We start from the raw sequence: 16,317 nt of genomic DNA, 5'->3' as shown, positions 1-16,317 counted from the left end.
CACACACGCGCACACACATGCTCAGTAGGGTAAACATATCCTTATGGGGACCGCTCATTCATTTCAATGGGAAAAATGCTAACGCTAACTATGACAACCTTATCGCCTCCCCAGCCCTAACCATAACCATAAGTAACCAAACAAAATTGTTTTTGCATTTTTAGTTTTTTCATAGCAGTCATCGATTTTTATAAAATAGAGTTTTCCCTTATGGGGACCAGGAAACCGATCCCCATAAGGGAAAAAAAACGGATATTTATCACGTTATGGGGACATATCCTTAAGGTCCCCATAAGGATAGGTAAACCCGCTCGCATACACACACACACACACACACGCAGGCACACACACACACGCACGTACGCACACACACACGCACACACACGCACACACACACGCACGCACACACACACGCACACACACGCACACGCACACGCACGCACACGCACACGCACGCACACACACACGCACACGCACGCACGCACACACACGCGCGTACGCACACACACACGCACACACACACACACACACACACACGCACACACACACACACGCACGCACGCACATGTGCGTACGCACACACACACGCACACACACACACACACGCACACACACACACACACACACGCACGCACACACGCGCACACACACCCGGGCGCTCCCTGTCCTCCTAACTCCAGCACTCTGGCTTCCAGAAGGTGTAGAAGTCATGTGGGCCCCCAGACTGCACCATACACCTCCCTAATTCACCCACAAGAGATCCATGTCAAGGAAGCCATTAACGAATCCTGACATACTGTGACTACCACCTAGTGCAGCTCCACACAGCTAGCTCTCAGATGTGGGGGAGGGGGGGGGTGGGGGGAGAGAGTACTCACCTTCAAGACTATACTTCCAAAGTAACTTGCACACAAGGATCGACTGAAACTGCGCAGGCCTGCTTGGTGCGCATCCCCCGTGAGAAATGAACCAGACTCCATGTAACTGGCTTAATTAACTCAGAATGTATCAACTGCCACAGTCTGGCCCTTCGGGGTCTGCAAACTGCTCCCTGCCCCCCAGAGGGAGTGACCAGCAATGACACGTTAAGAGGGTGCACCCACACGGCCTTAGCGACGTCTGATAATGCCCTTCCCAGAGCCATTCAGCAGCTAACTCTGGGATTGCTGCAGACAGACGTTAAAATTAACACATAAATATTCCCACTTTTGATTCTAAAATGCAGCCTTGTCTAATTCTCCCTGGAGCGTGAAAGCATAATGCCGAAAACAGCTTTCGCACTCATTTGCACTTGCAGTTTTCCTTCTTTTTTTGACTAGGATGCACAAATGTAACAAAGACATGAAAGCAGAGTGAGTCCTTTGTGTTTCCGAGGCTCAGACGACGACGACAATCATTTAAAAGGGAGACCGCGCCAGGCAGCTCCAGATACCCCGCACAGCTGCCGAATGGCGTGACTCTCAAAGTGAGTCACTACTCTCCAGATGCAGGAACCTCAATTTTGCACGGAGGATTCAATTCAAACAATCAAAAACAACAGCAATACCAACACACCCCTTCTGAATAAGCCCTTTATATAGAACATAAAACAACCTTCATTAAATGCGATTTCCCTATCAGCCCAAGATAACAGCCCTGGCTCCCAAATTCGGCTTGTATAACCAAAATGCGCTTAAACCGCCTGCAGCGTGACCCCAAACTGCTGCTTTAGCCCTTTTAGCGCATGAGCATCATGCATGAGTGTTGCTACGACCCGCAGACCTACACTCTGCAGACAAGCGGGTGCACATTTACACGCTGGGGAAAGCGCTCAAACATCCGGGGCTGCTCTACACTCCGCAGAGCTTTAAAAGACTCCAGGCATGGCGACTAACCAGAGAAGCCACATAGGACTGGTGAAGGCCATGTCCAGAAGGTCTTGAGTTCTAATTCCACGGCTGGCTGACCGATTCTATCACTGTTAGCTGTTTGAGCACGGGGCGCTGCTGACGGACCCTGCTCTCTGATCCACAGCTGTACTTCACTTTGGAGATAAGCATCAGCCAAACAGACGTAAAGTGACATTCCCGGGAGCAGGGGTGGGGGCAGGGGGCACGGGCCCCAAGTAAAGGAGCCATCGCGGGTGGCGGAGGGTGGCGGAGGGTGGCTGAGGGCCCTAGTCAGCGCTACCTGGGATTATTCTGGCATTTGCACAGAGACCGTCTCTGCGTTCCCATCAACTATGAAGCAGGCAAGTAATCAACGGAACGAACGTTAAAACGGCAACCAACGCAGGACGGAGGGAGCCACTAATACTAATAAAAACATAGGAAATTAATTAAAAAATACAGACACTGATTGGCGTGGCAGCAAAATTCAAGTGCATAGATCTGCACTGCACTGCATAGATTTGTATAAGACACACAGACACATGGGCCCACTCCGGCCCTTCCCAGCATGCAGCACAGGGACAGGCTCCTGTCAAAAGGGAGGACAGAGTAGAAGAGGGGGAGGGGCTGGGCCAGGTCCCGCCCACTAAGACATGCCAAAGGGGAGACAGCCGGTGAGGCCAGCGGGGGAACAAGCTGGAGGCAGTGGACACCGGCACCGGACAGGTGGCTCTGCGGAAGGGTAGGGGGAGGTGGCTGGGGGTTGGGGGGCAGATGGCAGAGGCCCCCCGGTTATGGGCGGAGGGCTCCCAACACGAAACCGCCACTGATGCACCATCAATTAGCACATTGGCAAAAGAGCTTAATACCATTCCGAGGTTTCTCTCGCAAGTTAAGTTTATCCTCCCCCCCCCCAACCCGCATTGAAATTTAAACCAAACCATCTCTACCTTAACAATGAAAACAAAGCAGCCCGAAATATCAGAAAATCAATTTACATCTTGGTTTATTAGTGGCAGCCATTAGAGCGGGGGAAGCAGTCTGCCCGTCGTTATGCAAACGAGCCACGCCTCCATCGGAGAGGAGAGGTGTAGGCGAAGCAGCCATTTGCCGGGCCTGAGACTGGGGGCTGCAGCTGACCAGCTGCAAGCGAGTGGTGCAAAGGGGCGGAGCCTCTGAATGCAGGCGAGCTAGGGGGCAGCAGCGAGCCAGCTGGCTGCCGGGGGTCCCATTTCGTGCGTGAGACGCATTTATGTCCCGTGTGGAAGTGGGCCGTGGAGCAGTGCCACCATCTGCAGGCGCAGTGAGCGCCGTGACACCTGGTCGGGGGTCACGCCAGGCGTCTCTCACGCCTCAGGAAGCACGTCTGCACCGAGGAAAAGCGCAAAAACCCTCAACAAGCTGCCCAAAAAATATCAGCATATATTTATTTAGCTCTTTGGTCTATTTCACACATTTTAGTATGTTTTAATTATAGAGCATTACTAGGGCTGCGCGATATCGCAATTATGTGCTGCACGTGCAACCATCACCAGGGCTCTAGGTGAGAGGTGCAAACATTTGTCTGGATGCCGACTTCTCAGTTCAATATGATCGTTTATTTTTACCCATAATTTGGTAAGCAGATTAGTAGTGTGCCCACATACTGTGACGAAGTTATTAATCTGTATATGTAAATACAGCATATCCTTATGTTTAATAAATGTGTCAGACTTTAAACTGCAAAAGGTACCATCACACCGCCGAGAGATTTTACCTTGTTTATCCACAAGATCTCCTGTTTTAAAAGATGTGGTGGCTGCTCTTCTTCACCACAACTTCATTGCTTATCGCTTCCATGATTTACCAAAACAGCAGCATGTGGCTCCGCTAACTGAGTTTAATAAGCATAAAGACACGCTGAAGTGATACAGATTACTAACTTTTGGCCGTCGTAATATACATCAGGTCATTCTCCTGAGTTGATGGCCGTTCCCTATGATCTAACCTCACCCCCAAAACACCGATGCTGTCTCTGCCGATTACAGTCTTCATAAGATGAGGAAGCAGGCTGACTGTAGAGCCTGGCAGCCACAGTCAGCGTGCGATCATGTTACCCACTCAAATGCCCCGCAGTTTGGCTTCCAACACATACGCGACCAAATAACATTTTTAAATCGATGCAGAATAAGAGTCAAAATTAAATCCATGAAGGCCCAATGTAGCAGGCAAACAAATATGTATCCCTAGAGAGGGTTTACTGAAGGTTTCAGCGACCCACCCTGAACCGGCCGAAATGGCAGGATCGTGTTTCTGGTCTGTGGTGAACTTTAATTTTGCTGTAATAAACACCACAGACGCGATGAGTCTCCCAAGGATTTCTGTACTGCGTTCAAATGACCTTGAGGAATTCTTCCCAAACTCGCCACGAAAAGCTGAGTCACTCCCTAAGAATAATCCTCCTAGTGAGACTCTCACATATTTATTGTGTTACGCATTTCTCTCCACTGGAATACTTGAGGGGTTCCCAAAGAGGACGTTCTCCTTCAAACGGTGGACCTTTTGTGCTGCTGGGTTGTGTCTGACTGGTCACATATGAGAGCTGGAACATCAAAGGGGCCACAGGCCTGGCAGATCCCAAACACCCACACCCCCCCCCACCAAACCTACCAGGTTCGAGGATGATGAGCTGCGCGCTTGCCTGAATGTTGCCAGCATCGTTCTCAGCCAGGCACTGGTAAAAACCCTCGTCTGACTTCACCAGCCCAAGGACCTGCAGGTTGTGCTCCTTCTGTTGGGGGAGGGAGGCAAATAAGAGTTTCTCGGGGCAACTGGGGTACATGGATATCAGTCATATCAGTCCAAAGGTAAAAACTGTCTATAAAGGGCTCACTGGCTAGGAAGCTACTCGTAACCTTCAGCCTGTGCACATGTATCTAGCTGATTAAACCACGGTGAAGCTGTTCCTCCAGGCACATAATAAGGTCCAAAGCAGGGCGGCACAAGCCAATCAATCATCCTTCCAGAATATGGCGAGCAGCAGTAACTATCAGAGCGGGATGTGCGGACGCTGCCGGGCCGGGAGAAAGGTCAGGTGCAGCTCAGGCGATTAGCCAAGCAAACAGCTGAGGAAGCCCTCATGGGACCTCATATGTCCTGACAGCATCATTTTGTCCCCCGCACGGCACCGTGGACCATGGGGCTGACGGGTACCCCCCCCACCCCCCACCCCAGGGAGTGGCCGATCCAGGAGCTCATCAGTCAGCTAATTTCACACGGCACTGACAAGCAGAGCGACCGGCAGGGGGGCTGACTGGGTATGCTAAGCGGGCACCTTAACTGGCGTTCAAAAGCGGGTCGAGGAAGAACCTGCGAAAGGGCGGAGCTCAGAACACCCACCACAATTTTGAAGTAGTCGCTGGGAATGACGGCGTCTCCGTTCTTCACCCACTTGACGGTGGGTGGGGGGGAGCCGGCGACCTCGCACTCGAAGATGATGTCCATGGACTCGTGGGCGTACAGGTTGGTCGGTCTCTTCAGAAACTGGGGTGGAACTGGGAAAAGGGAGGCAAAAGGCGGGGGGGGGGGGGTCACACTCGACTTCCACAGCCAGGAGATGCCCATTATAACAGAGCGAATGGAGCAGCAGGGTGACTGCAGAAAGTTCAAAAAGCAGAGGTACCTTCCCAGTTACAGCTGATTAATTAAAACAGACTCAACAATTAGTTTAAGAGCCTGCTGAATATACAAAATATTATCATTTCAGGCCACCTAATGGGTGACAAGAAGAAACATTTCACATTCATTTAGAATTACAGGTTGTCCAAGTACCTCCCTTCTGCACTCTGGCCCTAAAGTGCTTAGCGCCAGTATAGCCTATGAGATATTTATAGTAAGAACTGCAAAGACCAGTCTGTTCGTGGAAGGCAGCTTGGGGGGGAGGGCTTGTTTGATCTTCATTAATGCTATGTTCAAGCTGCACGGCACTGGGGGGGAGGGGTAATCCCACTCCCCTCTGACGGACGGGGAGAGTCGAGCGTGCTAAGGGTGGGGCCCCTTTGGCACGACGTACCCAGGGCAGGGGGTAATCCCACTCCCCTCTGACGGATGGGGAGACTTGAGCGTGCTAAGGGTGGGGCCCCTTTGGCACGACGTACCCAGGGCAGGGGGTAATCGCACTCCTCTCCGGTGGTGCCAATGACATGCACCATTTACCGTTTGAGCCTCACGCATTTCGAGCACCACTAAGAACCAGTTAGAATGACCAGAGTCAGAATGACCAGGAGCTGAGGGGCAGGCCAAAAGGAGGAGCAGCCAGGGGCGCCCTGCGGGGTCTTGAGGAGCAGCAGCCAGGGGCACCCTGTGGGGTCCTGAGGAGCAGCAGCCAGGGGCCCCCTGGGGGGTCCTGAGCAGCAGCAGCCAGGGGCGTCCTGTGGGGTACTGAGGAGGGACAGCCAGGGGCACCCTGGGGGGTACTGAGGAGGAGCAGCCAGGGGCGCCCTGTGGGGTACTGAGGAGGGACAGCCAGGGGCGCCCTGCGGGGTACTGAGGAGCAGCCAGGGGCACCCTGTGGGGTACTGAGGAGGAGCAGCCAGGGGCGCCCTGTGGGGTCCTGAGGAGGAACAGCCCGGGGCGCCCTGGGGGGTACTGAGGAGGAGCAGCCAGGGGCGCCCTGCGGGGTACTGAGGAGGAGCAGCCAGGGGCACCCTGTGGGGTACTGAGGAGGAGCAGCCAGGGGCGCCCTGGGTGGTCCTGAGGAGGAACAGCCAGGGGCGCCCTGGGGGGTACTGAGGAGGAGCAGCCTGGGGCACCCTGTGGGGTCCTGAGGAGCAGCAGCCAGGGGCGCCCTGGGGGGTACTGAGGAGCAGCAGCCAGGGGTGCCCTGTGGGGTCCTGAGGAGCAGCAGCCAGGGGCGCCCTGGGGGGTCCTGAGGAGGAACAGCCAGGGGCGCCCTGGGGGGTACTGAGGAGGGACAGCCAGGCTCCTGGTGGACAGGATGAAACCCATAACTTCAGGCATCACTGAGTGAGGGTGAGCAGGAGAGAGGCCTGGGCATTAAGGCGGTCCGGCGTTTCCTGCTGACCACCACTCCCAGTTACAAGTTTATAAGTTAACATCCTTTTAGAATTACAGTGAAACACGATGGAAAACAATGGTGTCATTCATAGGTAACAGGTCACTAGAGTGTGGTCATGAGTACATCACTGATTCCACTACAATCACTGATTCCAATAAGTGCTTTGGGTTAACTATGTTGATCAGGGTGCTATAGAGAAATGAATTGAAATGAACTGAAATATCAGCATCAAAATTCATGTTATTCTTTAAACATAATACCAAACAACTCAAAAGAGCAACACAGTGTTGACAAAGAGAATAAAAAAACATGCACAATAAATCTTAATACATGATCCCCATTTGTTATACGTGTTATATAACAGACATTTTACAGCTTGAACAACACAGCAGGCTACGCGGCTGCTTGCGTTTCCAAATTCATTCACAACAAAAAAGTTGTGAACTGCATTAGCAAACACTAAATATTTTGAGAATCAAAACAATAATTAAATATTACTTTCTATTTTTATAGCTATCTGTGTCATACATGAGCTTCATAATCTAGCGGGAAACAAATGAATTTCAAGACAAATGCGAATTAAAAACCACGTTCCTCTGACCTCCAACTCCATATCCTGGGCAGCTGCATTCTCTGCCCAGCTGCATTCTCTGCTCAGCTGCATTCTCTACCCAGCTGCATTCTCTACCCAGCTGCATTCTCTGCTCAGCTGCATTCTCTGCCCAGCTGCATTCTCTACCCAGCTGCATTCTCTGCCCAGCTGCATTCTCTGCCCAGCTGCATTCTCTACCCAGCTGCATTCTCTGCCCAGCTGCATTATCTACCCAGCTGCATTCTCTGCCCAGCTGCATTATCTACCCAGCTGCATTCTCTGCCCAGCTGCATTCTCTACCCAGCTGCATTATCTACCCAGCTGCATTCTCTGCCCAGCTGCATTCTCTACCCAGCTGCATTCTCTACCCAGCTGCATTATCTACCCAGCTGCATTCTCTGCCCAGCTGCATTATCTACCCAGCTGCATTCTCTGCCCAGCTGCATTCTCTGCCCAACTGCATTCTCTGCCCAGCTGCATTCTCTGCCCACTTTCATTTTCCATGAGAACTTCTCCGGCTGGGTTGCCAGTGTTGGGGGCCCACATCCCCCTGTCCAGTTATCCAGTACAGTGTTGTGGCCCCCACACAGACAAGGTTCGAAACTTGTATCCCTTAGAGGTATGAGGCAACCCAGGCAAATTCAAATGAACTATAGATTCCCCTCATATAAAAGCAGAAGGCTGCATAACAAGCCGCGTGCAACAACACTCGCTATATCCTTTGTAAAAACATCTGTAGGTCGATACCAACAGGTTGAATAATGAAAAACCATTTTTTATTCTGAGTGTGTATGGGTGAATGTGGGCTTCCCCCCTCCCAGCCCGCGAGCTGGGGGCTCGTGCTTTAAAGCACACAGTGGAACCATCAGACTCACATTCAACAGGCCAATTATACCCTTAATGTCAGCATCGCTGCATAAAGCAGCACGTGTCGCAATCTTTCTCCTAAAAACTTGGGTTTGTTTAAAGCCTAAAAAGTTAGCAGAAAAAGTAGGCCGACGCTCTTTTGTTTAAAATAAATTACTTTGAAGAAGCACCTTTCATTAAATCAGCAGTGTTACGTTGCAATGCATTTGCATAGCTTTTTTTTTTTTTTAATTTTTAATTCAAGCCTGACTTTGTTGAATAAATCCTACGGCTTATTCGTGAGTCTTTTTTAAAGGAGACGCCGAAGTCGGCTCCTCCTGACAGGGCTGGCTTTGATGAGACGAGGTGACAGAGGGTCTGTCGTGCCTGTATGGCCTTTGAAGAACCACAAAGAAGCAGCTTCAGGGCAGGTAAATAGGCAAAGTATATAAAGTATGCTACATTTATTTCCGGTATATTTATTTGTTGTTTGCTAAGTTTGCGTGATCAGCACCGTGTGTCTGAAGGTTTAAAAAGCACGTTCCTGTTAATTGCGGCGTCTCGTCACTATAAACTCAGCGACAAACTGCGTGTTTTTCACTGTAACTGCATTTGCACGGGACCCTGCAAACGTGAAAAATGTCTCCAGTGAAGTGGATGGTGGAGTGAATGGGGGGGGGGGGGGGCAGTGAGCCACACAGATACCAGTCAATTGGCTCCATCCTTTACATTACGAATAAATCCAAGAGGATCACCCCCCGCCATCTTTATTTCTGGGGGGGGTTGGACAAGGTCACACCTCAAACTGCTATGCCGTGATGACATGGAGCAGACCAATAAACACGGTGGGAAGCCTGGGGGTACAGAACACCCCCCCCCCCCCACATGGTCACAGCGACCATGTCACTGTAGCCGGGTTGGGACTTTGCATAGTGTGGCACAAAGGCATGGCGTGGCAGAAAGAGATGGCATGGCGTGGCACAAAGAGATGGCATGGCGTGGCACAAAGAGATGGCATGGCGTGGCACAAAGAGATGGCATGGCGTGGCACAAAGGCATGGCATTGTGTGGTATAGCACAGCCACCTGGCATGGCATGGTGTGACATAGCACAGAGATGTAGCATGGCACAGCAACGGGTGTGGTGTGGCACGGCGACATGGAATGGTGTGACATGGCAAAGCGACACTGCATGGTGTAACATGGCACGGTCTCCGTAATTACAGAGCTGTTATTTTGATAACAGACAATTTACTTTCAATGGTTACCCCTCCCCCCCCCCCACAAAATCTGAATAAATAAAAAAATCCCTCAAAAGCATGTATTTACCATCCCTGATCACTTTTTCCACTTACACTGCCAGCAACCAGTATGAGGTCATTCCCAGTGACCTCAGCATTTTGATTCCCTGCAAGCTTTATGGGTTCGCTATCCCCCCACCCTTCTTCTGCCCTCCCCAACACCTGCAAATGCCAGCACCCCTACACACAGCAGTGCAGTTTAAGTCAGCTTTCTTTTCCATGCAAAACATTAGGGGGGTAATTCAGCCAGGGGCCCCAGCCCTGTAATCCACAAGCCAGCGGCAGTCGAAAGGGCTCCTGCTTCAGAGAGCAGCCGGAACATGCCGGAACTCAGTGCATCCTCCTCGGTTCTGAGGAATTACTCGCCCGAGAACGATCGCGCAGCCGTCTGGTACGAGAAGAGTCCATCATGGGTAAAGTACATAACACCATTAAGATGGCATTTAAAAGAGTATTTTTTCAAAGAAATATATATCTTAAAGCATTTAAGAGGGTATTTCAATCCCAGCTGTCCACCACCAAAGCTGTGCGAGATAAGAAAGGGGGGGGGGGGCTTCACAGGGACAGCCGAGTGGCCCGTGGGCCGACCTGGCACCGGCACCGCAGCCTCGGACTCCACCAGGTCTGGGGCGGGGGGGGGGGGGCGTCAGCACGGCTCTGCGGGGGCGGCGGTCACGCTCCTTGGAATGGGACCGATTCCTAAAAGCGTTCAGCTGAGACGCCGCGGTCCAGGAGACCATTATCTGGTCATGTGATCGTATGCCGGGTCATTTAATTGCATAATTTAACTTGCATTCCATACGAAATAAAACTTTACTGTATGGCACAAAGGGGACATTTCCATAGGACGTTAAGGGGTTTGGAGCTGCGGGGGGGGCAGAGCAGACAGCACAATCGTGCGATAACATTAACGTGCCTTCAGGAATCAGCCATAGTGCTCATTTTATTGGCTGGCTCCTCAGACTGTAAATGCACAGGGTTTTATTGGAGTCGCCATGAGCTGTAGGAGCTGTACGCTCGCCGGCTAGTTAACAAGCCCCGCTATTGTGTCCTTAATGTCCCAGGCTAATCTGCAGTCTTTATGGACTGTTCTCAATTTACTGAATGAAACCAGCGTATCATCCATTGTGTATAATACAACCCTGGGTAATGGGATCATTTCCTGCCTGCCTGTCTGTCGCCACAGTTACATCGATAGCCACGGTATCTGTGCGATTTCCTAAGAGCTGCTAAATAGGGAAAGCTAATGATGAAACCAACTGTTGGTCTGTTTGCAGGCTGCATCGAGAAAGAAACTTGAGGTGTAACAGTTAATAGCGTCACACCGTATGCTAAGCCGAAAATGACTCCTGTTATCAGTCAAATCGTAAAAAAGCCATAATTTATGTCAAATTCTGCAGTTTAACAGTAAACAGTCAGTGGTGGTCACTCCTCCGACAGATGGTGTTAGTTACAGCTACATTACGAGCTGGCCGGCTTCCCACAATGCCACAGTACTGTGCACGGGTGCCCTGGCTGGAAGCTGTTACACACAGCTCCCTACAATCCCCCCCCCCCCCCACCAGTTTACAGCAGCCCTGCGCAGCCTGGGAACGATCGGGAATCCATTTTTACAGACAGCGCGGGAGTGGAGGAATTTCAGCGTATTAACCGTCAGGCTTTGATTTGGACTCCTGCCTCCCCAGAAAGGGTCCTGCGAAGAACAATAAGGACCCCGGAGAGCCACAGCCTGCCATTACGGTGTGAATCAAAGCAGCAGAAAGGGAGTAAATAAAACAGGACAGGCCATATAAAAGGCGAATACCAAATAAGACAAGATTAATACCAGGTCTCCAACTTTCAGAAAGTAATTCAATCTCAGGCCGTTTCATCTATAAGCAGAAATAAGCAGAAACGTTTCTCTCTGTCTGACAGGCCTTTTGCTTAAAAAAAAGATAAATAAATGAATCTGGATGGGAAGACAAGCTCAGGAAAAAAATCTATGTGTGTCATTAGGCCCTAAACAGAAAATTGATCAATATATAATCAATATTCATCGTGGCCCCTCAGATTAGGCAGCCTGCAAACAGCCTCTGTTTGGATCTGAAGCAGATTTACACTCACTCTGTCCTCTTAGTCCTCAGAAGCATGCGGAATGATGCGGCATGCAAACCTGGATCCAGCTCAATACATAAAACAACAGCAATTTCTGCTAAGTATCGATCAAGGTGCTGTATGACACCCCATCACAATCAGGTGGACCCCTCAGGGTCAGAGTTGACACAGGGGGGGCAGAGCTGCCAGGACTTGGGGCCCCGGACTCCTTACCCAGCGTCGGCCTACCCAGGCCCTGGTTAGACAAAGGAAAGGCCGTGCAAGGCAGACCTAAAGCCGAGGATTTATTCCTCAAATCGTTACCTGTGGTCTTCTGAGGACTGTTTGCTGAAATGACACTCGTCACGAGGCACCGATTAAGCTCGCTGGGGGGTGACTTGGGCCGCAGTGTTTCACGAAGTCCCCGGCCTTGCGGTCTTTTTGGAGACTGACTACAGGCACAAAGACGCTCCAGGAAAGCTGAGCGGGGGTGGGGGAGCGGCAGATGGACGTCCTGCTCCGCTCGGAAATGGATGCCATGTGGCCGTCCATCCTAGTACCAAGGCTCACAACGTGAAAACGTGTCTCTGCTAATGGCTCGACCCACTGAGAGTCACGGGCCGACGGCGGCTGTCAAACCCGGAGGGAGGGAACGGGCTGACAGCTGCACACACACCCAACCCTGCACCTTCTATAAAGGCTTTCTGGACAAGGCAAATAAAACCTTCAAACGTCCTCCTTCTACAACCTGCATCTGCTTCTCTCTCTTTCCATCTCATCCTTTCAAAGAAAACATCTGAGACCTCGTTAGGCTCACAGAAATGTTATATTGTCTAGCAGAGCTGAACTGAATCAAGTTTATTGGATACTGGGCTTTAGCCCCAGATGAGGACCTGGAAGGTTCTGCCCTTGGCAGCACATCCACCCCAACATGAGACCGACATCTACACCATTCACCCTCAAAGCCCGGCCCGGCTGCAGGCAGCGCCGACGCCACCATCGCAAATCATCCACCTCAGCTGCATCTGTTTACCATCCAGGGCCGGACGACACACCGGCACCTCCGCAGGCCTGATCTTCTGCCTTTAATGTTCCTCCTGGGTGAGAAGCAACGAACGAATCTCCTCCTTCTTATAACAAGGCCATAGGCAGATGTCCATCCTTCATGGACCAGCAAAGTTTGTTAGACAATGCAGGAAAATATCCAACATACAAGAGCAGCTGAGGTCGTTTCCTCAGACCGATAACAGAGCAGCCTTGCATCTTTGAGCAGCATTCCACAGAAGCACACCTAGAGTCAAAAGGCCTGAGCGATGACAAGTACTGACACTGTGCAACAGTTTGCCTTGTGTCTATAAGAAAATAAGAAAAGTACAGCACATATGTGGTATTATATTACACAGTCAGACCCTTAAAACAACCCACTTTGACCTAAAACATGACATTGAGGAAATATGGAAGATAAATACGCCCATATTCACAGACTGCTGGGCGGGATACAATGTGGGCAGGGGGTGCCGGGCAGGGCACAATGTGGGCAGGGCGTGCCGGGAGGGGTACAATGTTGATCCTTGGAGGAGTGTCTCTGGGGTTTTTGTGATGCACAAGCTGAAAATCAAGAAGGACAAAGTACAGATATACTGCTTTTCTGCTCTGAAATGCAACTAGCAGAACAAGCCAGACGGATCTGAGTGTGGGAAGCCAACGGGAAGATTGGGAAGGAAAGCCGATGGGGCAAGACAGCTGGCCATAAGTGACGGAGAGGCGGCCCGATTCCTGGCCGCCTGCTCAACGCGCCTGGAGAAGAAGCAAGCGACCGCACCTATCGCCATCTTCCATCCTTTTGTCACACGGGTCACACCCGCTGATTCATTTCAGGAGGACAAAACGAACGGCCAAACCTTATTATAAAGAGCAGGACTGCGTGAAATCTGCCAGCGAGGAACATGGTGCTGGGTATTTCCCATTTTGGCAATTACACACTTCTCTGGATCCTCTGCATCTCCCACAATGCACCAGAGACCCCCTGTCAGTGTGCTCTGCTCCTTCGGATACACACCAATTTGTCAGAACGTCAGAAGCCAGTTAAATTAGCACTAATACAGCGTATAAGAGAGTGATGGCCACACAGCCCAGTGAAATGCATTATCGCTTGATACATTTATGCGGCGCTATAGTGAACAATGGAGCATCCGATTTGAAAAGGGCACTATTCAAAAATAAACCAGATTACATACATGGTACTGATGTTGCTCCTGGGAAGCTGGCGCGGGCACTCGGCTTGTTTACTGCGCTGCCTTTGCCATCGGCCCCTTGACATTCTCCGCACTCAAGGGCTGCGGTTTCCATGGAGATTAAATAGGGCTTGTTTGTGGAAGGCCATTACCGCTAAGGTGACAGCTACCGTTGGGGCTGCTGGTTGCATGGAGCGCCACCTCCCTAATTCCTCTTCCTGTCATGTGACGTGCAACGGAGGGTAGAGGGAGGAAGTGAGGTGGGGCTGGGGTTGCTCTCTCCACTTGGTTTTTATGATGCGCAGAGCAGAGGGAACGTCAGGTGGCGTCACGGGGGCACTCTGTGCTTTTCACGGTTAGTAAAGGCACCTGTGAGCCTCTGACACTCATAATTAGACAGAGATGGCAGCACAGCTTACGGCGAGGTCCAGGCACTGCAGGTGAATCCTCTGGGGGCCGGCGGGGGGGGGGCCTGCTGGGGGCTTCCTGCGTGTAAACAAGAACAGCCCAGAGGACTGGGCATGCAGGACACCTGTCTGGGCAGGCGTCCCACTGTGAATCAGCTTACTGGAGGGGAAGAGCGCGCGCGGGGGGCGCCTGGGGGGCACATTTCTAATTAATTTTCATCACAGAACACAGCTGCAATCTCGGTTTCATTACACTGCAGATCCTGGATCCGGTGATTTATATTGCGACCGGCACGGCAGAGGCTCGCAGACACAGAAACTGAGGTGTTCCCTTTGCCTGAGTCCCGCGGATTCTGGGGGGGCAGAAGACATCACAGGCGGATGGAGCCCGGTAGCCCAGCACAGGGCTCTCGGAGGGGGATCTGCCATTAAAAAGAGCTGGACTTCACAGCGCAGCATGGTGGTGCAGTGGCTAGCACTGTTGCCGCGCACCTCTGGGACCTGGGTTCGAGTCTCTGCCTGGGTCACATGTGTGTGGAGTTTGCATGTTCTCCCCGTGTCGTCGTGGGGTTTCCTCCGGGTACTCCGGTTTCCCCCCACAGTCTGAAGACATGCTGAGGCTAATTGGAGTTACTAAATTGCCCATAGGTGTGTGAGTGTGCCCTGCAATGGGCTGTCCCCCTGTCCAGGGTTGTTCCCTGCCTTGTGCCCATTGCTTCTGGGTTAGGCTCTGGACCCCCCCGTTGGAAAATGGATGGATGGATGGAGCAGCTTTTCTCTATTAACTGGATCTGAAATGGAAAAACCTCCCTCCTCCATGTTCAAGAGCAATACAGTATGGAGGCAACTTGTGTTGGCTATTGGATGAAAGGGAACAGCTGCAGCCAGGGGGCGCTGTCCGGGAATACGAGCATCCGGGTGCAGGGCCATGCGAGGCTGAAGCAGGTAGGCACGCTAACAACCAACATCCGGCAGTGTGCAGAACGGGACTACAGCGCCCCACAGAGGCTGAAGACAGGCAGGGCACAGAGCTGTCAGGGTACACAGCACCAGTGTGCTGAACTACAGCGCCCCACAGAGGCTGAAGACAGGCAGGATGCAGCAGCGTGACAGTATGCGCAGTGACTGTGATGTGATTTTCTTCATGGGGTCAACCTTGGACATCGGGTCCCGGCGTGCTGCAGCTCAGTGATGCCAGACAAAGAGCGATCGTTCATTGGCCAGGGGAAAAGTAACAGGAAGTGAAAAAGTAGTTGAACCAAAGATTGTATACAAACACCTTTTCTCCAAAAAATATTTTACAATGGCAACAGTAAGTATTTGACGTTTAATTTGTTGGTTCTTGTTAATTTTTTTCCCGTATCATTTTAAATTATGGAAATGTTTTTGCTTAATTTTAACCCTGCCTTGCATACTGTAAGTACATAGTGCACAGTTACATTTAGTACAATTTTTATTTATTCTTATAACATCGATTCCAAACATCACAAACGTGCCTTTTAATAGCAGCTTTGCTCTACAGCGCCACCCCAGGCCTGGCATCAAAGTGCACAGTTGCCTGCAGTAAGACGATGCAGGATCACGGATGGTTTGGCACTGCGCCAAGCAAAAAGCAGCCTTCAGCATCGCTGCATGTAAGGTCACATGGTCTGCCGCTCCGCCCAGCATGAGCCCAGCCTCTGGACGCCTCTCCCAGTACAACCACAACCTGGACCCGAATGAGCAGTTCTGGGAACAGCAATTTCATTTCTCCATGACGTTAAGCAGATCTGTCTTCCAATACAAACAAAGCAGCTTGACGTGCGGGGCTAACAAAGCTACTTTTACTTATTTCCATCACTGCTGTAAAATGTCTTAGATGAGACTCTGGACTTTTAATGGGCTGTAGGAGATTTTTGTGGTTCCAGGCTAAAGACTGTAAGCAGTGAGTGCTGGGGGGAG

General features: G+C 51.2%; 1 protein-coding gene across 11 annotated transcripts in view; it reads right to left on the bottom strand.

Moving 5' to 3' along the window:
* LOC111840745 (neogenin-like) overlaps positions 1-16,317 on the bottom strand; it is a 115,872-nt gene that overhangs the window by 30,228 nt on the left and 69,327 nt on the right. For all 11 annotated transcript variants that reach the window (XM_072718024.1, XM_072718026.1, XM_072718017.1 and 8 more), the window contains 2 exons: positions 5,247-5,401; positions 4,518-4,638 (listed from right to left, as the gene is read on the bottom strand). In XM_072718024.1, coding sequence (XP_072574125.1) covers positions 4,518-4,638; positions 5,247-5,401 — 276 coding nt within the window. The remainder of the gene's footprint in view (positions 1-4,517; positions 4,639-5,246; positions 5,402-16,317) is intronic.

Source organism: Paramormyrops kingsleyae, chromosome 11 (assembly GCF_048594095.1).
Source record: "Paramormyrops kingsleyae isolate MSU_618 chromosome 11, PKINGS_0.4, whole genome shotgun sequence".
NCBI lineage: Eukaryota > Metazoa > Chordata > Actinopteri > Osteoglossiformes > Mormyridae > Paramormyrops > Paramormyrops kingsleyae.
Note: the sequence above shows the minus strand (reverse complement) of the source record. Positions and strands in the feature narration are given on the sequence as shown.